Source organism: Cryptotermes secundus, unplaced genomic scaffold (genome assembly GCF_002891405.2).
Source record: "Cryptotermes secundus unplaced genomic scaffold, Csec_1.0 scaffold1013, whole genome shotgun sequence".
Lineage (NCBI taxonomy): Eukaryota > Metazoa > Arthropoda > Insecta > Blattodea > Kalotermitidae > Cryptotermes > Cryptotermes secundus.
In genome coordinates, this window is record NW_019720727.1 from 261,973 (window position 1) to 286,851 (window position 24,879).

Sequence of the window (24,879 nt, forward strand, 5' to 3'; positions counted from 1 at the left end):
CCATGAATAAGAAAAGAACAGATCTGAATGCAACAAAAAATGTTTTGCTGTTGTGTAGATGGGTATGATTTGTTAAAAGTTGAGCTATTGCTCCCAAAGAGAAATGAGTGAGAAATTAAGAGTGTCTTAGTTATTATTTTAAACATTTTTTAAATTTCATGGAATATTGAGCTAACAGGAGTAGTGAAAGGAAAATGATGCATGAAAAGAAATTCAACTCATTGATGAAGTAGTGTTGGTTTAGTCCAAGCAGTCCAGTAAATGCTCCCATCAGCTTCAGCATTCTTTTATGAAAAGGCAGTGATTTTATTGATGAAATAAATGGATCTCAGAGCAATTGATGACTCAGAAGTTGGAGGCGATATTCTCTGAAACATCTCCAGACTGCACAGTACTACAACCAAGAATACTGCACTCTTCTCATCTTCAGTTCACCTTTATTTACAGTTTCAAGGCTTAACAAACCATTCTAACCCGTCTGACCACTGCTAAATTGCCACTGAATTAGGTTTTATTTACAGTTTGTTCCTAATGCAAACTGTTCCAATTCACAAATGTAAATGGTGATTGTACTGGAAATATATTATGGCTTGTCTGCTGAAAGCCAGAATTGTGAAGCCAAGAGAGATAACCATTGCTAGGGAACGGGTCTGCAAACACGCTTGTTGCTAGAGAATGGCCTCGTAAACATCATGTGATAGCTGGTTGCACCAGTGACAGAGACAGCACAGCAATAGAGGAATTATGGGAAGAGGAGTTTTCTGTGCAGTCTGTGCCACAGCTATATAAGAATGACCAGCTGCAGGTTACCTGTGAGCCTCAAGGTGCATGGCACCAAGACAAAGTGATTGGCGGTGAACTGCCAGTCATAAAGTCACCCTGACTCTGACTCTGACTCTGGCTGCTTCTCTGCAAGGACGTGAGTGTGGGAGCAGAGGATTATCCATTGTTGGAAGCAGCACAGTGAAGACCGTTACTGTGAACGCTAGTCTATGTGTCATAGAGATTTGTAAAGTATAGTCATGAGTTGTTTAAACGAGTCCAGTAAATCTGATTATTAGTCCTAATCCCAACTATAGTCGCTTAACATGTGACAGTATATCCAAATTAGTTCAAGGTAATTCAGGATAACATTGATTCGAGTTTATCACAGATTTTAAACTGCCAAAGGAAAGTTGCGCTATTGTCAGATTGACTGAATCTTATCTCCTCATGTGATAAGACACTTGTAATGAAAACTTGTTAATAATCTCTTATCACCATCACTGAAATTAGGACTGTTGACAAGAAATACAAGTGAGACCTCTTTGTGAAGCAGTGTCTTCATTTCACTTAGTTACAAGCGTAATACTTAAGTCAGAGTTTCTTAAGGCTGGCTGTTATAGATGTTTTAAGGTGAAGAGAAGTGAACACTGTTGAACCTAGACTTAATTTAGAGGAAGTATATGAGTTTAATCCACTAGGATACCATTAAGTCAGACTTGAGTTTTAGGGACTGCATGGACTGTATCATTGTACTAACTGGTCTAACTTAGTACTGAAATTGTGCAAAGAGATGTCAGTATATAATGACACAGGTAAGTGAATGTTGAATTTATAGATATAGGTGTTATCAGTGCTGTGAGGCTATAGGAAGCGTTGCGTGAAGTGAGTATCATTCCTTTGCTGTAAAAATGTAGGATGACTGGGAGCTCTAGTATAGTGCTCAAGGAGGAAGTCCTTGACTTGATCATTCTAATTATACTGGTGAAGAGTACAAGGTAGAAGCTCCTCATTATGTAGTATTCTCCAACCTCCCGACATTTTGTCTCTCTTCAGTCAAAATATTCTCCTCAGTACCCTGTTCTCAAACACCTCAGTTTTTGTTCCCCCCTTAATATCAGAGACCAAGTTTCACACCCCCACAGAACCACAGGCAAAATTATAGTTTTGTATATTCTAATTTTTATGTTATTGGACAGCAGACGAGAAGACAAAAGGTTCTGGATTGAATGGTAGCAAGCATTACCCGAGTTCAATCGCCTCTTAATTTCCTCCTCAATCAGGTTTTGATTTGTTATATCTGAACTGTGTTCAGTTTTCAAAACACATGTTAGCTATTTTTATGTCATGACTTTTCCCTGCATTCTGGTAATGAAACAGCAATACATACTTAGTTTTCTCTGTTTACTTGTAGACCAACCTCCTTGCTAGCATCAATTAAAGTTTGTGTGTTTTTCTTTGTGGTGTCTATATTATCGCCCAGTTGATTCATATCATCAGCATAGACTAACAGCTGATGTGTCCCACTTAATTTCAGTCCTGTCTGGTTTTCCTGGACCTTACTAATGGCATATTCTAAAGCAATGTTGATGAGCAGTGGCCATAAAGTATCCCTTTGTTTTGGACCATTCAAGACAGGAAAACTATGATGTAAATATTTACCACTGTGGGCTTTACTATACGTTATACTTAAACACATTTTAATCAGCCTAACTAGTTTCATGGGTATCCCAAACTCTTAACAGAATATTGTACAATACTTCCCTCCTAACTGAATCATAGACTTTCTTGAGGTCTACAAATAGCTGACATACTGTCTCATTGTGCTCCCATTTTTTCTCCAGTATCTGATTAATGCAGAAGGTCTGATAAGTAGTTGATCTGTTATGTTGAAACCCACACTGATGATCCGCAATAATTTCATCTATATATGGACTTAACCTTGAGAGAAGAATATTGGATAAAATTTTGTATGAAGTTGATAGCAGTGATATCCCAGGATAACTACTACAGCCAGTTTTATCACCCACATAAAACCAAAAAACCAGAGGCAACTACAATAGAAGGAAAGTAAACTGCATTACAGCGAGTAGCAGAATGCTTAACCATAACAACCTGTGTATTGAAGATGGCCAGTTAGGCCGAAACTTCTAGTGTCTAATAAAGGAATATGAAGAAAGAATAGTAAAAAATGTTGTACATAGATGCAAAAAGCTCCTAAGTCAGATCTATACAGTGCAAGAGAATGCTGAAATATAACGTTATGAATTGTTTCCATTTTGTAAAAGTAGACAGTCACAGTGATACGAACAGACATCAACATAAAAACATAACTCCAATCTATCACCCCAGCAACCTCTGTAAGTATTGTAGTGAGGCTTCGCCATAGCTCAAGTGGTTAGTCGCTGGCTTCCCATCACAGTGGCCTGGGTTCGATCCCAGGGTCTGGTCAAGTGGGATTTGTGGTGGACAAAGTGGCGCTGGGGCAGGTTTTCTCAGAGTACTTTGGTTTCCCCTGCCAATCTTCATTCCACCAATTCTCCACAATCACCCTCACCCATCATCTGGGGCTGGTACAATAGACCAGAAGTGGCCGCAGTGCAAGGGTCTTAGTCCCACCACACTAGCATTAAAAAAAAGTATTGTAGTGTAGCTCTCAGCCTCTCATGTAGAAATATATAAAGTCTAACTGTATGAGAATGAGTAATAATTCCCTCTCTGGAATTTCTGATATGATGGAAAGTCCAATGCTCTCTGAAATATGTAGTTAGAAAAATGTTTTTAGTAACCCTGGAATCAACCAGCATGTCAGTTAAACACAGAATCAGTCATGTTACTCCACAGCTGCAGTATGTGTCCGTATGTAAATTTGTGGCGTGCCTGACTATACTGATGGTAAACTGGAAATGCGGAAATTGTTTGCTAGTCAATTTTAGTTGGGTCTAATAGATGTGGTTCCAGTTCAGCTTTATCTGTGCTCAGGCAGTTAGATCCTTGCTTCTCAACACAGAAACCCAGGCTCAGTGTCATGGCAGTCCATGTAGAATATATAATGTAAAAAGTATCTTGATGTTTTTTCCATCAAATTCATGTGTTTTTTTCCATCCAGTCATCCCTTGAATGCCCCCCACTGTCAGTGCCTTGTACTCATCTATCACCACGAATGTCCTGTACCCATTTGTGACCACCAAATCTTTAACCATCTGTCAACAGCAGTGCCGTTGAACAAACATAAATTTGGCCATGGGTCTTAAGGGGACCTGAATCCAAGAACAGCTGAGCTGGTGAGGTCCAGCAGCAATTTACTGGCGTGAACCTTCAGACTGAGAGCCACCGTGCATAAAAGTGTGTGCATGTGAGACAGAGAAGCCCACTTAGTGTGTGACTGCCCACTTGAATGACCCCCATTAGAAGGGGAGTGACAAATTGTAGTCAGCACTCTCCTCTCATTGAAGAGGAGGCCAGCCCCATTTCAAAAACATGGACATCAAGGGTCATATTCCGACCGTAGTTTGTGATCATACAAGTGCACAATTACTGGATGGCCCGCGAGAAAGCCACATTTTATATGGCGCCCCTACTGGGAGTGCTTGATAATCGCTACAGTGGCGACCACCTGGAAGCAGTTTTACACACTCAGCTGAATAAAAGAACCCAGCTCATCATGGAATATCTTCAGGAGTTTGTCGCTGCAATCTACCACTTGGTTTACCGTGCCCACTTTGAACTAAGTGAACACCTAATTACTAAAGAAGCTGCCCGTGCATTCGCCGATGGGATAAGGGAGCGAGACCCAAGATGACAGTTACTCTTGGGGGGGCAGGAAGAAACTCAGCAAGGCCCTCGAACTGGAGAAATCTGACGCAGAAGCCAAAAAGCCCTCCAGGGTCCGGCAAACTACAGGAAGGACTTTCTGAATGATCCAACCTCCCCCCAACAGAATGAAGAGAGAACGGCAGCTTGCGTACTGATGGTGTGGGAGCACCCACCACTTTTCAATGAACTTTCCTCATGACTCCGATGAAGAAGACGATGGACGTTCAGATAACGAGTAGCAGTCGGCCAGATGTGGCCGGAAGGCAGGAACAGACCCTGTATATAAGGTTTAGAGCACCCATGGGACCACGCTCGCCAAGGACCAAATACAGTGGGATGGGACAACCCGTCTGCCAACAATATTGTGCAGCACTGTTTTGTTATCATGGTTACTGTGAATGTTATGTAGTCTGTAGGACCATTTATCAATTGTTTATTGGATGTAGAAATTCGTACTTACCTTTACTTCCTCATCTGATGCCCTCTGTATCATTTGAGCATTGCTTCATGATCATTTATCATCTCTTGCTCTCATTCTCAGTGAGCAAATCAAGTGTTGCAGAAGCTTACATGGCAGTGTTAAGCAATAGAATTTCATACTTTGTTTCCGTACAGCTGTACTTTATAGTGGAGTAAAAGAGTCTGTATTAGAATATAGCTGAATGGTTGCCTAGTTACTATAACAGTGTTCATTGTCAGTCATTTTTCTTTTGTGGGCGAAAGAATAGGAAAGAAATTGGCTTGGGCTTCAGTGTGTAACAGCAATGAACAACTTTTGTACGTACACATGTTTGCTGTTGTTACCAGCTTCTTATACACAGATTGTGATGGGCAGACAAATACTGTGCAGTATATACGGCTGGTGGAGAGTAGTGTTTTTAACATCAAACCTTTGATTCTATTGGTATAGGGTGTTACTTATTCCTGTAACTCAGAACATTAATTTAGAAAAGCAGTAAGATTCATGTGGGTCAGTACTTCAGCTGACTCTGTTAGTAGAAGCTGAAGGTTCAGCACACTGGACCCAAAATCTGCCATTGTGATATGATTATCAGTATTTTAGATGACTCTTTACCAAGATATTGCAGTAATTCCTAATTTATTCCATTGTAGTTAAATGATCAACCCATTGATGCCTCATATATTTCGCTGTCCTAATAATACTTGGTGACCTGTATAAATTTAGTGCCTCATTATGTTAATATCTTAAATTGCCCACTTTGTTGTTAGGTTGACATAGTTTCCCAGGCACATTATTTTCAGGAAATGTATGCATCTCATTGGGGTTGTTGTCAGTTCTGTGCTTTTAACTTTCTACTAAATTATAATCTACATTCTTGATTACATTGAGATTTGTCATGGGACTTACATTATGTCATAAACCAACTGTGTTGCTCAAGCAGTTTTGGGGACAGATAATTTGTAGTGACAGCTGACAGACTTACTCAGTGCATGCAAATCAAGTGTGTGACCTTTATATCACATCTGGGGAAACATTATCATAACAAAAGTCCTTGATCTCAATTTCAGTAATGATTTTTCTTTTATGTCTGTCTTTTTCAGGTTTGTCAGAAAGAAATCGATTGAAGGAAAAGAGACAATGGCAGTACACACAGTTTGGATCAACTCTGCGAGGTGAGTTCATTACTGTAGTGACAGATAACAGAATGTTACAATTTTGTTCCATGCTGTTTAATTTTTCTCCTTGAGTGTTGCTTGATAAACCTATTTAATGCCCTTAATGGGGAGATCACTTGAAGAGGCCATTGAATTGGTGTTTTCCATTACATGGCAGGAATTCAAGCAACATGAGTCGAGAGAGAGAGAGAGAGAGAGAGAGAGAACTGTGGTGCTCCCCATGATGCATTAAACTCATTTCAGGATTGTGCTGTCAGGTGATTTCACTATACTTGATTGGGAGGCAACCTATAGCAACAGTGGTGAGACAGATTTGTTACTGGATTTAAATAGTTTAGGATCAGTGAAGTTTCACTTTATATTAATACAAGTAATAAGATTTCCAGAAAGGTAAACCTACCCCTGTAGCAGGCCATGGAGGCCCATAGGGTTGTGAGATATTGAGGCTCCCACATTTTCTAGACAGTGAGCTCAAAGATGGTGGTGAGGTTGTCAGCCTTACATACTGGCTGCCTTTACCCCCAGGAAGATTCCCGGTGCTCATTTCTGTTAGAGGCTAAGTCAACTCCAGGGATATAGTATGGCTGGAAGGATTAGGTTAATTTAAAAATCCAGTGACCTCATCGGGAATTGAACCTGTGACTTCTGGCTTGTAGCATAGTGCCTCAACCAACTATGCTAACATGTGCCCCCATAATAAGGGTTCTAGATGTTCAAATTAAAAAACAGCAACGTGGACAGTGGAATTTGCTAGATGTTATCTGTCCAGAATTTTTAAAAGGACTCTGGAGGTAGAGGGAATGACTTTCATCACTCATGTACTGTACATATCTTTTACATATTCCCTTCTACCTTAAGAGTTTTTACATTTTTCTGTTTGTCTTAACTGATTCTGCACATGCCTATCTGAGATAAGATAAGGATTTCATGGAATTTCTCTCAGCAACTGATTTGATTATCTTTGGATGGCACAATGATTATATGAGGGTTGGGGATGCTTAGTCTAACTACATGTTTTACTCTTTTTTTTTTAACTCCAGGATTCTAAATGTCATATATAGCTGTACCTGCTGTTATTGCAGAAGACATGACAGTTTCATATTCCACTCTTCTTTAATTTAGTTCTGATGGCAGCAGCTACTTATGTCTCCAGTTAACAAAGGTCTAAGTGCATGGGCACAAAATGGACAAACTAAGAGCTTTTAATCCATAGTATTAGGTACATGGTGATGTCATACAGTGGCTTAGCATTTGGGGTTCTGACTAAGTTAGGAGCCCAAGGACCAGACTCTGACACTCCAGTTTCCTGAGCTAGACATTTCAGTGATTTTCTAGGTGTATGTTTAAGTCTGGTTCCTATGTCATCTAATTTTTCCTCAGTAAGCACTCGGTGCTTATGTTTTTTCCTTTTCTGTTAAAGAGTCCCGTTGTTCTAAGTTTATTCACTAAATTATGAATTGTTTGTCTGCTAGGAACTCGTCACGAAATTTATGCTGAAATTTTCTTCGACACTTTCTAGCAGATCCGTATTTCACATAGATGTCATACAGAAATACACATTGCCCGACAAGCGTCGTGACACATGTCGTGCCACACTGCTGACTAACTGTTAACTAGGAACAAATGGCTTATGGTGTTGATAACTGTTGCCTACTGCTGACAAAAGATAAACAAACTCTCATGCATATAGAGTTCTACAAGTTAATTATTTTCCTTCGTTCCAAATGTTATCTTCACTCAAGCACACTGAGTCATGAGCAAACCTCTCATGCGGCATGTAGCACACCAGTCGCTGCAAAGCGCGGAGCCGTGAACTTGTCAGCCCGATTAAAATCCTCTCTGTATTTTGGAAATAAGAACCAGAATGATTTGGAAAAGACTCTTCATCATGTGTTATGTAGGCAGAGGATGATAGTAGGGAGGGAATAAGAATAAAGGATACATTCATAAACAGATGGAATCAAGGTGCCCTTCATGTAAGCACATTGCAAGGGATGCTCAGAATCAGTATATGAAGTCTGGACATTTAAGATCGTTTTACTCTTTGGTTCGCAACTGTATTTCTGATAAGTGGCTGATATAAGTGTACTGTATGTATAGGATGTACTTGTATGAAAACAGTTCAGTTTCAATGTGCAGAAAGTGATGTTTCCACAGTCTTGACTCTTCCTAAAGGTTTCCAGTCACTTAAGTTATCTTAGCTGTATCTGCTGGCATAGGAATTTATACTGTTAATATGCTCATGTTATTGAAAATCCAGCAAGTGCAGCAGATGCCACTCCATACCAGCTTCTCTTCACAATCATGTCTTACAACATTCTCGCCCAGGAGCTTCTAGAGAGCCATCAGTACCTGTACCAGTGGCATGAACCATCTGCACTGAAGTGGAGGCACCGTAAGCAGATCTTACTTAGCGAGATCCAGGAAGCTAATGCTGATGTATGTATTGACCACACACATGCAGACTTGCTGTTTTCTTTCTTATGACTCAGTAATATATGGCTGCTGTTCACTGTAGTCCTGGCTGTTACCTCCTAAGGCACCAGCCATCCTACATACCACTTGACTGTGGGTGTCTAAGAACCTCAACCACACACAAGGTACATTGTAAAAACCATCCTGGCAGCCCATGCTAAAGCTTAGAAACCCAGATGGAAAGCTTTTGTGTATACAGGGTGTCCCAGGAGGAATGGACCAAACTTCGGGAGGGTGTTCCTTATGTTAAAGTAGGCCGATATAACCCAAAACACCTATGTCCAAAGTTGAACGGTTACGGAGATAATGGCCAGAGAAGTGTGAAACTTTGACCGGCGTTGCACACTTGTTGATTACAAAATACATATTAAAACTGGCAGGAATATGTGGATTCTGTAATGTTAATAATGTACGTAACATAAAACTAACTTGTGAGTGACATGAAGCCATAAAATTGAAGTACAAAATACTCGCTCGCCATGTCATAATTGTCCTTAGGGTTTCCAAGCACTATACATGACACATGAATGGCAAGCGCTGACGTAACGTGCTGACTGCGTGTTCTAGTATAAGCCAACTACATACGTACGGCTAGGGTGAATCACGGCANCATCAGTGTATATCTGATTACGTACAGCAACTCTACAAGACACAAAGACCACATAGTCACCTACAATATTGCCAACCACATATGCTGATGAATCACCCTCACATGCTAAAACATTTTGCGCCCCCAAAACATTGAAAACTATGGAAGCTCATTTAACAATTGGTACCTTAAGCACACCACCCTTCTCCTTCCTATATTAAAATTCTAATTGTTATATAGGGCTGCGCCATAGCTGAAGCGGCTAGTCGCTGGCTTCCCATTGTGGCTGCCTGGGTTCAATCCCAGGTCTGGTCAAGTGGGATTTGTGGTGGACAAAGTGCCGCTGGGGAAGGTTTTCTCCAAGTACTTCAGTTTCCCCTGACAATCTTCATTCCACCAATTGCTCCACAATCACCCTCACCTATCATCTGGGGCTAGTACAATAGGCCAGAAGTGGCCACAGTACAAGGGACTTAGTCCAACCCCACTAGCAATAAAAAGATGTTATATAATTCAACTGAACTAGTAGATCTAAACTTTTAGCACATTTAACCTTTAGCGGATTGCACCACATGCTATTCAAGACATGACCCATACGTAGAGCTTAAAATTAAAATTTAGATTGCAATGTAAATGGTAAATATAAAAATGGATCTGTTTTAATAGATGGTGCAATTGCAACAGAAATGTATTCGTAAACTGTTTGATGATCTCTGCAGATTGAAACAAATGGTGGGATATAAGTAAAATAACCAGTATTAAACATTTTAATATTGGTTTTACAATCAGTTGTTGTTTTGGAGGCTGTTATGTATAATTTTAATTCCAACTTTATGTTCCTGGACCAGTCCATGAACTGGGGTGTTGTCAGTTATTGAAGGCTGCCATAATGTCATCAGTAGAAAGTTATTAGATTCCATTCTCACCATATTTTGGTGGGAAATTTAAACATACTGCATTAATACTTTTCTCACCAGATGGCAGCGAGTATGTGTGGCTGACAAAAGTAATGTATATGTAGAATAATGTCACGTATAAGGGATTGCGTGACTAATAACTGTGGGTTCTAGATTTGATGATTGGGTTTCTTGGATGAGGGGGTTGAACCCTCCACAAGTTCCAGTACTTGATCTTTCACAGCCCAACAGTAGATCTGGTAATTCGCTTCACAGTCTCCAGTCCAATTGTTTTCCTCTAGATCTTCATGAATTCCCTCCTGTGTCATAGCTTTTTGGGTCTTGTTTCCTTATTCCTTTGTTACACTCCTGTTGTGCCCATTGTCTCCTCCCAAGGGTTCATCCTTTCAAGGTTCCTCGTACCACATTGTCCCTGGTCCAGTTTTGCCCCAGTGACAGTTCCCTTGCACAATGCCATTTTTGCATGGTTCTCATCTTGTTCATGCTGAGACACATGTCTCTCAATTCATCACTGGGAGTTGTAAGAACAGACATCCTAGATGGCATGTCAGACTAGGAGATCCAAATATGTCTTGCTTACCAGTTTGTTTCTAAAGCATATAGGTTGATAGGAAAGAGGAGTGGCAAACCATTCCCTTTTCAAACCATATTTCTAATCTAGTTCCTGCCCTGCCCACCTCAGTACTTGTCGGATATGACAGAGCATCCATTTGCCCATACATATCAAACCCTGTGTGGTGCTTCCGGTGCCAGAGGTTTGGACACACCTGGCAGAGGTGTGCTTCAAGTCTAGTCTGTGGCGACTGTGATGAACATGGGCATGGAGATGCACCATTTTCCTGCCTGCCAGACTGTGTGAACTTCTCCAGAGTGCGTGCATCCAGCAACACAAATTGTTCTGTATATCGGGACAAAAGAGCATTCAGAAACTGCGGATCTGGGAAGGTCTTTCGTTTCTAGATGCCTCTGAAGTTCCTCAGAACCAAACCTAAGACCGGGACTCAGTCTTATGCATCAGCACTTCAATGCCTGCAGGGAGTTAATGCCATTATTACTCTGCAGAAGTGATCCCTTCCCAAGACCAAGCAGTCACCTACAATCCTATTCCAAATAATATCCTGTCAGACTGAAGTATCCACCCAGACTGACAATCCCTCTAACCTCACTGCGCTTAGTGCAAAGATGTGCTCGTGCTCTGGACTTTTGAACATTACATGAACCCCATGGACTCTGTTTCAAAAGTTGTCATTTAGAAAACAGTGTCCTTGGCCCAAGTCATGTTCGATTTGGCCACTAAACCGAACTGGCCCGATAATCAGATTTGACTGTAGAGGGTCTTAGCCAAACACATCAGACTCTCTGGAACCCCAAAAATAAAGAAAAGAGGAAGGTAAGGAAGGCTCCCTGTCATGGCTCCATAGATTATAAATGTCTACATCTTTTCTCCTTAGTCATGATCAAGGCATCATCTGTTTTCATGAAACACATTTATACCCATCCCATTCAGTAACCTCTATGGTTACATGACCCACCATCATGACTACTTCAATGGTGATAGAGCCAATGGAAGAGCTGCTAGTTAAGGACTACATATTTTCTGTTCCAGGCAACATCCAGACCCCACTGCAAGTCACCTCCCGTATCCACCTACCTACTCTTTCACTAACAGTTTGCAACATTTATCTCTCTCCAGCAGTTCCAGTCTCTCTTGCAGAACTGGTGATTCCAATTTCAGAATTGCCCCCACAATTCTTTTGGCGATTTTAGCGCCCACAATATCCTGTGGGATCAGCCATTACAGGCAATAGAGGCAGAACAGTTTCCGATGTATATGCCAGGTTTAATCTAATTAATCTAAACGTGGGAGCTCTCACATGCCTGTGCTTGAGGTCAGGAAGCTCATTGGCTCTGGATCTCGCTTTCTGTAGCCCTGGGATGACAGTTAAACTTGAGTGGTCCACCCTTGAAGACTGGCACGGAAGTAGCCACTACCCCATAAGTCTGCACATTTCCAGAAAATGCCACTTGAATCCTGTCACCCTAACTGGGTAATGGAAAGTGCTGACTAGGAAGCTTTCTCACGGTTAGTGAGTTTTGAGGACTGAAAATTCCTGTCTGTTGATTCCATGGGGGAACATTTTACGAGCACTCTGCACCATTCTACATCAAGTTCCATCCCAAGGTCATGTACCAGACCTTGGCGCATACCTGTGCCTTAGTGGGCAGATGAATGTCGTGATGCAATCCATGCCTGCGAGCACACTCTCAAGTTCTTTAATATTCACTCTATAATGGAGAGTTTGATTACATTCAAGCACCTCTGCGCCATGGTTAAGCATGAAGCCAAGCACACAAAATGGGACACCTGTGTTTCTAGTCTCTCGCAGTGTATGCATTATAGTGTTGTCTGGAAAAAATGTGGCTCATGTCAGGTGGGTACAGCTGCACTTCATCTTCACCATAATTGGTGCCCGTTTTACCTCTGTTTTTATCTCTGACAGTCACAATCATTTTTTTAAACTGTTGAAAGAAACCACAGAAGCATTGCCTCTTAACTTTGCTAAACGGATAAATCATCATGCCTTGATGCTTGTGTACATAGCAGATTTGTACCATTATGTGATGATTACAATATCTGTGCAGCATTTACATGGACAATCATTCTGTCTGCCACCTTAAATAGGAGATCAGCATTGTGTGTAAGTTACAAGTCTATGTCATCCTCAAGATTACATTTGTGTGTTCTGCATGTAATATTTTATGCATTAATTTTTCAGATTTTGTGCCTTCAAGAGGTACAAGCGAACCAGTTACGTACACTTTCCCATAAGCTTACGGGTTTAGGTAAGAGTTACACTTATTACCTCACGGAACTTGTTCAGGATAATGAAAGTCTGTGCTTTTGTGAATGAGTTTACTGTATATATCATCATCATGTTACAGAAGTAATATGTACTTTGGAAAATGTATATGTATCATTAGCCCTTCCACGTGGAAGGATTTAAATCCCAACCCCTAACATGATGTGGGTGATGTTTCCACTGGAGATTTTAGTTCAGACATGCCAAATAACGGTGGCTCTAAGAACACTGTTGAATATTGATATTATTGTTCTCACCTTAGAAGTTCATGCGGTTGTCATGATGTTGGTTCTAGTGATGAGGAACTGAAATCTATCAAGATGGTTTGGTGTCTGATGTCTGTTTCACAACTGTCTCTTAGTGCCTATAATATTGATGTCTTAAATTGAAATAGCAAGCTGATGGACTAAGGAGTCAGTAAAAGGCCATGCCATAACTCAAACCGTTAGTCACTGGCTTCCCACTGTGGCAGCTCAGGTTCGATCCCAGGTGTGGTCAAGTGGGATTTGTGGTGGACAAAGTGGCGCAGGGGCAGGTTTTCTCTGAATACTTCGGTTTCCCCTGCCAATCTTCATTCCACCGATTGCTCCACAATCACCCTCACCTATCATCTGGGGCTGGTACAATAGGCCAGAAGTGGCCGCAGTGCAAGGGACTTAGTCCCACCCCACTAGCAATAAAAAAAAAGGAGTCAGTAAACTCCACAACTGACTATACTGAGGCCACAGAAAGAAGTCCCATAAATTGACCCCCTCCACATCTCCCCCCAACTGTTACACTTTGTCTTGTAGTGTACTTCCTTACATTCCCCTCAGGAAGTATAGGGCATCATGTAGTAAGGTTCCAAAAGGGGAGAATGGTTCTTTGAAACCATAACAATTTGAGGTTTATCAGCCTTGTAGCAAAGTAGTAACACACAACATGAAGTGCTGATGGTCTTGTCTGTTGGCAGGCTATAAAGGCATTTATAAACGGCGAACTGGAAACAACATTGATGGTGTTGCCATTTACTATAAAACAGATGTGTTTCAACTGGCAGACCACACATCTGTTGAATACTTTCAACCTGGCATTGATGTTCTTGATCGTCACAATGTGGGTTTAATAGCCAAGCTAGCCATGAAAGCAAACCCTAGGAAACACTTGGTCGTAGCGACAACTCATTTGCTGTTCAATAGAAATCGTCATGACGTCAAGCTGGCACAGACCATGATGCTGCTTGCAGAAGTGGAGAGGTTTGCATTTGAAAGCTTCAGGTACATACTCTCAGATCCTGCAACATTTGTCATCCACCTGCCATTCTCAGAACCTTAACCATGGGTCATATCAAAAGATTGCTGATGGGCCTGTCATTCATAGTAACTTCTTAAGTTTTAAGATTATTTTGCTTTGTTTCATTCTGGTCCGTCACACTAACAATTACAAAGACAAAACAACTCTGTCCAGTGTGACTATTTAAGTTTTTACTACTTGAACATTTAGCACCCTAAATTTTCAAGTAGAAAAACTTAAATAGTCATGCTGGGCAGAGTTGTTTTGTCTTTGTTTTAAGATTATGTTTTACAAAATAAGTCATATTTTTATAACCTAATTCTCATTCTTTTGTAATTAAAGACTGTAATGTACAAGAATGTCCAGGGAACATTCATTATTATTTACATTTGCATAATAACCAGTTCCTTGTCATTGTCACTAGAATATAACCTGTCATTTCTCAATATATCCAGTGTATGGGTTTCAAATATGTATTCTTTTCCTACTGAAACAATTTGTATTGTCATTTCTAATTACAGATACACTACTCCTGTCATCACAGTCATCTCAGTTCAGATCAGAGTAATTGTCTAGAAATAGTTTCTTATTAACCGGTTTGCTACCACCATCTCAGCAGGCAATTTAAATGCTCAGCCCAGAGTTTTTAAACGTTAAAGTAAAACCTGGAAATGCGATACTTGTAAACTGTGAGAGGTAGCAAACTGTTTGCATTTATTTTTGACTTAAGTCAGATACAGTAATCTGCATATGGGAACACTTACCCAACCACTGGTCAGATTTGGGAGCATATAGCTTAACTTATTAACTTACCACATACACAGTGTCACTTATAGTCACTCAACTTTACTTAATTTTGATATTTGTGTCATACATCTAAGTATGAACTAACTATTAAAGAGTTCATGTACAGAAGCCCAGTCAATAAAATAATTGGTATCTGTTGCTTTTAGTAATTTAAAAAATGATAGGAAGCTGACACATCTGATGCTAGTCCTCATTGTGTTTTAATATTATCCTGAATTGGTGTCACCACATAAACTACCACCTGTAGGTCCTTTAATTTATCTTTAATACTGGACAGGTAAGTGGATGTGATTTCATTTGCTGTGAGGATTATGCTACTGTGTGAACGAACTCCTTGCAGGTCTGGAATTCCCACATACTGGCCTGTGATAATCACTGGTGATATGAACTTTCAGCCCTATACAGGCGTATATCGACTGTTGACAGAGGGGATGTTCCGGTATGAAGGACTTTCCAATAGAACCCTCACCTATGACTTTCGTGGATGGACCCTGAATAAAATAATTCTTCCCAGGAGTCTGAATATATTGGACACTTGTCAGCACTGGGGGATTCTCACTAAGCGTCAAGTAGAGCAACTGAGTCACAAGGCTGAACTGAAGTTCTTGAAGGTATATGGTAAATGTCCAATATATGGTCACAGTGTTGATGACTTGCATAATAATTAATGGTAATGAAAGTGTCAATAAGTCCTTGTTTGACCATTCTTCTTCATTTCTAATCACAATACTTTGAGGTGTATCAGGAATTGACCTGTAGGTGTAACAAGATTTCATATTAATCTACAGTATCTGACAAAAAGAAAATTCACTGTCTATAACAGGAATAATCAAGAAAAATAGTTGTACAATGTGGTATCCATAATTTCTGGGACTGGTGCTGTCATCTGATCAAAAACTAACTTTGGGCCTACTGGCCACCGTCACCCTCGAAGTAGTCCCCTTCCGCATGTATGCACAATTCCCCGCACTTCTGCCATTTTTTAAATGCTTTCTGGAAGATGTGTTCTGTCAGGATTTCAGCACCGCCTGCGATTCTGCCTCGATCATCTCAGCTGTGTCAAAACGGCAGCCTTTCAGTTTTCTTCATTTGGGGGAACTGAGAAAAGATGCAGCGGGCCAAGTCGGGCGAGTAGGGTGGGTGGGGGATGGGAGTCACGTTGTTTTTAGTCAAAAATTTCCTGGTGAAAAAGGAAGCGTGAGACAGTGCGTTGTCGTGATGCAACAGCTAGTTCTTTTGTCACCAGAGTTCGAGGCGAAATCTTCACACATTTTCACGCAGTCACCATAAAACGTCACAGTAGCATGTGGAATTGACTGTTTGGCATGCCTGCACGAATTCTTTGTGAACAATCCCCTTGATGTCAAAGAAAATGATGAGCATGCTCTTGACTTTGCTCTTCACTTGTCTCACCTTTTTTGGTCTCATTGAGTTTGGGCTTTTCCTTTGGGAGGATTGTTGCTTTGTCTCACAGTCATAATCGTAAACCTCATCACCAGTGATAACCCTGGACAAGAAGGTTGCATCATCAGAGGCGATCTGACGAAGCTCTATGAAGATGTTGACACATCGCTGCTTCTGATCAACTGTCACAACCCTGTGCACAGATTTAGTGGTGACATGATGAATGCCCAGTTCAGCAGTCAGAATCAATTGGCATGTCCCATAACCAGTTCCCATCTCATCGGCAAGGTCTCGAATAGTTCAAAATCAATCCGCATGAACAAGCTGTTGAGGTTTGACAACAGTGTCAGACATTGTGCAGCTGATGGGCCTACCTGTGTGCGGCTCATGCTTTCTTCCCTGAACACTTGTCTAATAATTGCTATTGTCTCCATCACACTTTTTCTGATATTTCCACAAAATTTGATGCACACTCACCTTTCCTTTGTCGGATCCATCATGAAATTGCATCAGACCAGATACACAACTCCAAATAAAAGGATGTAAAAAATCAGCACATTCACCCAACTGCGTGCAGTTAGTAAACAAGGGAAGCAGTAGCGCTATCAAGTAAATACCTCATTAATTGCATTGCACTCTTAACCTTTGGTACAAATGGCTAGTTTATTGAAGGATATCTCATTGGTACTGTGAAGATTATGTTCCCTGAAATTTGCAGGATTTTATAAACATCAGCCTCACCTGAAATGCAGTGGATGAGTGTAGGAATGATTTAAGAGATCAAGTAAGTTATTTCAAGCCTTCTCAGTAGTGATTCAAGTGCACGGTACTGCTGTTGGTGAAGACATTTTCTATGAATTGGAGGAAATACTTGAAAAATATGAACTGCCACTTAACAAAATTTTGTCCTCAGTGATCAGTGATTCTGTTGCAGTGACTGGTTCCAAGGGTGGTGTTTTGGGAAAACTGGATGAAAAACTTAGCTGTAAAATTTTCAGTTTTAATTGCATAATTCGCCAGAAATTATTGTGAAGTACAATTTTAAAATGAGTAGTATCAGTTGTTGGCTTTGTGTGTGTGTGAGGACTCTTCTTCTTTTCCTGGCTTGATGGCCCTTTTAGTTTAGCCTTAGCCTTCCTTAGAATTGCCATCTGCTCTTTTCTGTTTTGAGCGTTTAGTCTCCATCTTTTTATACCTAGAGTTTTTGTGTCAGACTCTTGTCATCTAACCATCTCAAACTTGGGTCTTCCAACTCCACATCTGCCTCCTGATGTAGTGATGAGTATAATTTTTGTTATACATGTGTCTTTCACTGTGATGACGTGCCCCAGCCATTCTAGTCTTCTAATTTTGATTTCAGTCACAATAACTTGTGACTTACATGCAATTTGTAGTTCCAGATCACTTCTTATTACCCACACTCCTTGTTCACACGTTTGTCCTTAAATTTTCCTTAAAATCCTTCTTTTACAAGTCATCAGAATGGATGACATTTTTCCTGTGAGTGTCCAAGTTTACTGCTTTTACTTATATACACACACACCTCTTACTGAGCATCTTATTCAAGGCATGAAAGCACTGGTTGTCAGCTGCAGTTTTGTCTGTTATAACATATTCTGTTTCATTTTGAGGTGGCACTTGATGATTAAGGGGGGGCACAGTAGTGTAGTTGGTTCAGGGGCTATGCTACAAGATGGATGGTTGCGGGTTCAAGTCCTGATGAGGTCATTGGATTTTTTTTTTCAGTTGACCTAATCCCTCCAGCGGCACTATGGCCCTGGGTTTGACTCAGCCTCTAACTATCAAAAGGCAATTGTATGAGCATAACATAGATCTTCACGGAAGAACAAACTGTAATGTCCTTGTATGGCAGTATTAACAATTCTCAAAACGAATCTTCAGCTCTGGGAGACTCACATTAATTTGGGGAATTTTAAACTAGCAAATCCTAAATCTGAATGGCTTACATGCGTTGTTAACAACTATGTGTAAAATACTGGATCCAATGTTTGTTATACCATTTAATTTTTGTGTTGAAATATCACATAAATGTCTACAATTGAAATTGGTTGAACTGTAGTACAGCTTGATTTTAAAACTGAATGTTGCTGTTTTTGGTGTGGAAACTTTTATTCTGCTCAATTCCCCCAAATTATGAAGTTGTCTTCCAAAATATATGTGACGCTTTCCATTACTTAGTGCGTCACTCTCGGAAGGAAACAAATCTCAAGAAATCAAGATATATACTTTTGTCATCATTAATTATGGTAGTGTAGACTCAAAAATTCAAATTTCATATCTATTAGCTGAGGCAAGTAAAGCTGTAAAATGTCTGGGAAAACTACTTGAGTAATAGAATAACTGAAGTAATTAAGAATATTAACCTAAACTTTTGCTTGTTTGATCAAATAGTAACATCAAAAATGATTTATTTTACTTATTAATTCATTATTGATTATTTAATTCTGCTGCTTCAGATTAAGAGTGTTGAGTAGTAGGGTGATTAGTGAATTGGAAACAGTGCGGAAGGAAGTGGTCATGGCCTGATTTGGAATTCTATCTCAGTATATTTTTGAAGGGCCTGAAGAAAACCTTGACAAATCACAGTCATAGTAGCCTGGCTTTAGACTGAGACTTGAACCAGGCACCTTGTGAGTATGAAGTAAGAGTGTGCATCATTCACCTGTAGCATTCAGTATTAAAATTGTTAAAAATATTCATTTCAGAAAGCCATATTTGTTGTAGTGTGTGAATGTAGGATATTTATCAACTATTGCTACAAGCCTGTTTCAAAATGTTGGTGGGAGACGTTACTAGTTACATGACAATAATTGCAGCCCACCTGAAACGTTTATTATCTCAGTGTGGCTGTTATGCAATACAGAGTTTGACATGCCTGTCCTAGTCACTAAAAATCTATTTACCCAGTGACTCATATTACGCTGTAGATAAATATTTTTGTGCTAGGTACTGGGCATATTTGTGCTGATATAGTTAAATATAATCACATTAAATTTGTACATGCATTCAAGATTGTAAATTATTCTGTGGTCACTCTGTATTTATACTTTAAAATTAATCAAGAATGTTCCAGTGTGTTAATGTTTCAGATTTATAATACGGATCACCAGAAGATCATAAAGAAGCTAAAAAAAAAACAAATGAAAAGTGAAAAACACAAGTCCTCTGAAGGCCTCGTGCAGGATGCTAGTATGTCCGGACTTGGCAACAACTCTGTAACATTTCAGCCCAACACTATTCCTCCATTGCCTGAAGCTGGGTGAATATACTAGAAATTTATAAAGACAGTGTGTTTTTACAAACCAGTATGGTCCTGGGAACTTCAATTGAATCCTGTTTTGTCATAATCACAATTTTGTTAGTGATTGTGCAGTCTCAATAATATTTACGGATGTCATGCCCTCTGCCCCTGATTCAAAGTTACTTTACGTTTTGTATGTCAGATACTGAACAGTTCAGCATAGTATGCTTATGTTGAAATTGTCACAGCCAAAGAGATTGACCCATTCTTACTCTATTAGTATGGCATTTTTATCAATATATGGTGCTGAGTGTGATGTACTGATTTTTAAGGGAAAGAATATGCTTTCAAAAGAGAGATTTCTTTTGAAGGTCAAATGGGGAAAGTATTGTGGATTTGTCTGTGCAGCTACATTAACCACCATCCACCATTGGCATTTTTAGTAGGTACTTCAGTGGCAGGGCATGACAAAGGATTAAATATGTTGGATTTAAGGTTTGTACAGCAATATTTATGAAGACTACTATCTTCTGGGATGTAACGCTGTGTAGGATAGTCCAGTAGAAGTTTACTGATATCTTGGAGCAATATCAGTCAACTTCTATTTGACTGTTCAGTGTTACAACTGTGATGGTTGTATCCTTCAAAGAGTTTAAGTATTTTGTTTTGTTTTGCACCCACAACGTACAAAGTTAAATTCAAACCTACTCATATGTACATTGTGTCATGGGTCGATTCCAAACACAACTGTTGCTAGACTCTTTGCACACTAATGCCTTTCCTTGCCTTTAAATTATGGGCCATCCTTTGGAGCACTGCAAGTTCTTGATCAATAAGTGTACTGTGAAAGTGTTGGCTTTTGTCAACATCATTTGTCTATCAGCTAGTATGGCAACGAGTCTTTCCTTGCAATACTGTGAGTTCCATCTCTCCGTTCCCTGCATTCAGTATTTGTCTTTGTGTTACTGGTCTGTCATATTTAATGTTAGAAATGTCAGTCAGTACTCTCCGATTGTTTTGCTTTCTCACAAGTTGCCATCTGCAGAGAGACATATTTCTTCAAGCTTAATATTCAAGTCTAAGCACATCAGTTTCATTGCAAACGTTGGGCCTGAGTAGCATTTAACTCAATGCACAGCAGTCACAGAAGAATTTCCAATTGCTGTTCAGTAACCAGCAACAAAATATACAAAGAAACATGCTCTTGGACCAAAGAATTCAGGCGATGTAATGTGAAAGACATTTCTCATTGCCTAAAATTTCGATCAGGCTTCTCAAGTCACACTAAATGCGGTCCCCTGCTCTGAAATTGTAACATTTTGTGGAATTGGCCACTGTTTTTCGATTATTTATTAGAGTGGCTCTGTGTGTGCACTTAACACTTATGTCTCGGTAGTTGAGTAGATTTTTCTATTCAGACATACAGTATTCAGATTTCAGAATGTGGACTTCCCTCCCCCAGACAAGGGAGGAGTGCAGGGTTTAGTTTAATGGTACCGTTATGGACTACTAGCTATAAATAGCTTGGGAAGCTACAGTGCAAATGTACTTAGTGCAAAAGTTTCGGTAAAGAAGTCACTGATGATCAGGAGTTGCTAATTAAGATGAAATTTCTGGCAAAAAGACCTTCATTTTATTGAGAATTTTCCCATATTTATAACATGATGCTAATGATTGTTCTCACTGTAATGCAGCTCTTGTTAGAAGCCATAGTTATTGTAGCATGGTTACACTGTAATTCATATTGTAATATATTTCAAATAGAAGTCACAGGCCTAAACTGGATATGTATTCTGTGTCATGTAGCAGGTTTTGTCTGATGAGGTGTTTTTAAAAAGTTTAATATATATTTTCATGTGTCACAGTAACTAAGACACATGTTTGGTTTAGTAATTTCATTTATTAACTGCCTACAGTCATAACTACAAATAATTATTACACTATTGCTGATTTATGCAATTTACAATCACTCCACACTAATCTTCTCAGTCTATTTCCACTAGTCTTCACTGTCTGTTTCGCGGCAGTGGATTTATAACACAGTAACTATAAAAGTCTCATTAATCACACACTCCCAATATCACTGTACTACTGCACACATGAAGTCTTCAGATCACATGTAAAATCTTCACAGGCTGACTTGTTGTACTCTTCTGTACTCCTAGTTCCAATTCACTCTGAACTTACAGCTCACAGCTCTCGTTATATAGCCGCAGAACGAACGTGGACCTACAGTAAACACATATCACATGATCGCTTTCCAGAGAGTGTATTGGTGCATCAGTCGGATCTACAGAAAACACAGCTTCCTATTGCTGTATGTTGAACCATGTTTACAGAACTGTTACCTGGCAAAGCGTTGATCAAATCCATTACAATGTGATTAAGTGGACTGGGGTTAATGCTAGGTCTGTAAGGACCAAAGTTAAATTTGCTTGATAACTCCAGGTCTAGACTTCCCATTTCAGTTTAAGTGCATAATAGGAATCAAATATTGATTGATGGTATTTAGCCCTGATGGAGACATCACTACAGAGTTTTGATGTCAGAACTTCTGCATCAGCTTGATTGTTCTGAATCTATCACCACATCTTCAACAGTGCGTTCTTCTGAGTTTGCAGCACCATTTGCATGCATATTGTTCTCCTTTCACTGAAATAACATAATTAAATAGTGAGTCTGTACCTTGCAAAGTGTTGAATCTTAGTTTTCCATTTTTAAAAGTATAGTAAAATGTCCACTAAAATGAAACAACTGCCTCAAACAGTGATTTTACAAAATTATATAAATCTATGAAAGCCACAGTAAGAAGTGGATATTTTGAAAGATGTGTAGTTTAACTGGTTAACCATAAGAGTATCAAAACTGGTGACATTGTTATACTAAGTTTAAATGTTTTGTGTTGGCAGGTATGGAACTGGTCAGGTAACACACAATCTGAACCTTCAGTCTGTGTATAAGCATGGGGAGATGGGCAATTATCATGAGTCTGAGGTCACCACAAACCAAGAAGGCTGGGTAACTGTAGACTACATATTTTACAGGTTAGTTGTTCATGAGCAGTTGAAGTAATCAAGTGAGAAGACTGTTGCTCCATGATGTTACTCAGGGCCAAGCAGTGGGTTTATCTTACCTGCATTTGGGAGGTATCTTGTTAAAATCTCAGCTGGGACACTGACTGACCTCACTGAGGTTTTTAGTGGTTTTCCTCAGTTCTTGAAAGGAAATTCTGGGATAGTCCTTAAATTATATTCATAATGTGTATATATTAACAGTCTTCAAGTGCATACAATCCCATCTACCACTTCTACACTTCTACACTACATGTTTCGGCAGTATGCTGCCATCTTCAGGTGTATCGATCCATCAACCATTTCACTGCTTGCCTTCATATGTCCATTTACAAATAATATTAAATTTGTATACGTCCTTATATAATAATAATAATAATAAAGTTTATGTATTTAAAACTTGTTAAAACATGTTATCTCATATGTCATATTTTTAAATTTGTGTGTATTAATGATCATCCACATGGGGGTCGTTCTTCTTATGTTTCTAATGTTGTGTGTATATTATGTCTTATGATGTGTTCTACTCTTGTGGCTGCGTGCGTTGTATCGTTGGATACATGTTGATGAATGTTCAGAGTGATAGATGAATAATATTCTTTGACCCATTTTAAAACTTTATGGAAGAAGAAGAGATGTGTTATTTTATGCAAGATGGTGGTACAGCACACACTGCTAGTTACTCCATTCATGTTTTAAATGAGGTATTTGAAGACAGGCTGATGAGTTGCAGATTGTGGCATGCAAGATCTCCAGTCTTAAACCCCTATGATTTTTATCTGTGGAGAATGCAAAAAGAAACTTAATTGTGTTTAAATAATCACCATACATGGATGAACTTAAGCATGACATTTGTGAAACAGTTGTCTGTTTTGAGGTCAGTTAACTGAAATTGGTGTCAAACAATATTTTCAAGACTGAAGTTTGTTTAAAAGCAGAAGAAAGACATTTTGAGGATCTCATATGATTTTTAGGTCTTTCAAGTAATTTTATTTACGTTAATAATTGCACATCAGCGTTTGTAATATGTAGCATTTGGCCTGGGTGATAGACTTCTTTTTCTCAGCAGACAGTGGCTAAGGTTTCAGCTAAGAAGCTGACGATAAAAGAATCAGGCGTTTTGGTGTTTCAAGGAAGATTGTGTACATAGTATGCACAGGAAACTATTGTGATGGTGGGAAAAAATCATTTTCAAGATTTTGAGACATTTACACATTTTCAGTACACCTGAGTATGGAAACAGTATATATATAGGAAGATACTGTTATATTGAAACGATTCATCTCATGATTTTGATAGATGAACCTGTTTTCAGCACTCAGGAATAAGGAAAAGTGATTTCTGAGGTGGTGTGTCTGTGTATGGATGTCTCACAAGCACCTGAACAGTTGGATGAATTTTATTTGTGTTCTGTATTTGAGAGTTTATCCATCATAGGTCGTTGCCCAATGAATATGATCATTCTAGCACCAAGAACTGGGACCCTTCAGATAGTCCCCAAAAGCAAAATGGTGAGTTTCTCAAAAAGGAATCAAAAGATTTTGATTAAATTTCAATAATTTAGGAAGACATCGCCAAAAATAAAACTGCTAAAGTGGCATCTTCAGGAAAATAATGGTATGCACATTAGGAACTGAAATGGTTATGCAACACACACAAGGCCTAGCTTGTAACATCGGTGGCTAGCAATGGTCTGTCAAAGAATGGCCAGTTTTGTTTCTGAAATGATATAGTCGAGGTCTATCACATATGAGAAACCAGTGTTATTGGTTTGGTGAACTTTGTTGTTGGATAGACTTGAAAGGATTCTGACAGTGGTGTATACTGTACTTCTTTTGGCTTATTTTGGACTTCACCCATCGTCTGGTATGTAAAAGACAGAAGACCACGACGTTTCGGAGACTGGATCTGTCTCCGTCTTCAGGTGGGTAGGGAAGGATAAACCTACTCAGTTGGGCCCACTAGAAAGAGCGAGTCTCAATCACTGGTCCAGTGATTGAGACCA

At 39.5% G+C, this 24,879-nt stretch overlaps 1 protein-coding gene across 6 annotated transcripts in view; it reads left to right on the plus strand.

Annotated features, from left to right (window-relative positions):
• Positions 1-24,879, plus strand: part of LOC111872678 (protein angel homolog 2) — a 30,343-nt gene that overhangs the window by 2,655 nt on the left and 2,809 nt on the right. For all 6 annotated transcript variants that reach the window (XM_023866801.2, XM_023866792.2, XM_023866827.2 and 3 more), the window contains exons 3-9: positions 6,142-6,213; positions 8,477-8,655; positions 12,975-13,041; positions 14,011-14,314; positions 15,478-15,748; positions 19,652-19,821; positions 22,713-22,847. In XM_023866801.2, the coding sequence (XP_023722569.1) occupies positions 6,142-6,213; positions 8,477-8,655; positions 12,975-13,041; positions 14,011-14,314; positions 15,478-15,748; positions 19,652-19,821; positions 22,713-22,847 (1,198 nt within the window). The remainder of the gene's footprint in view (positions 1-6,141; positions 6,214-8,476; positions 8,656-12,974; positions 13,042-14,010; positions 14,315-15,477; positions 15,749-19,651; positions 19,822-22,712; positions 22,848-24,879) is intronic.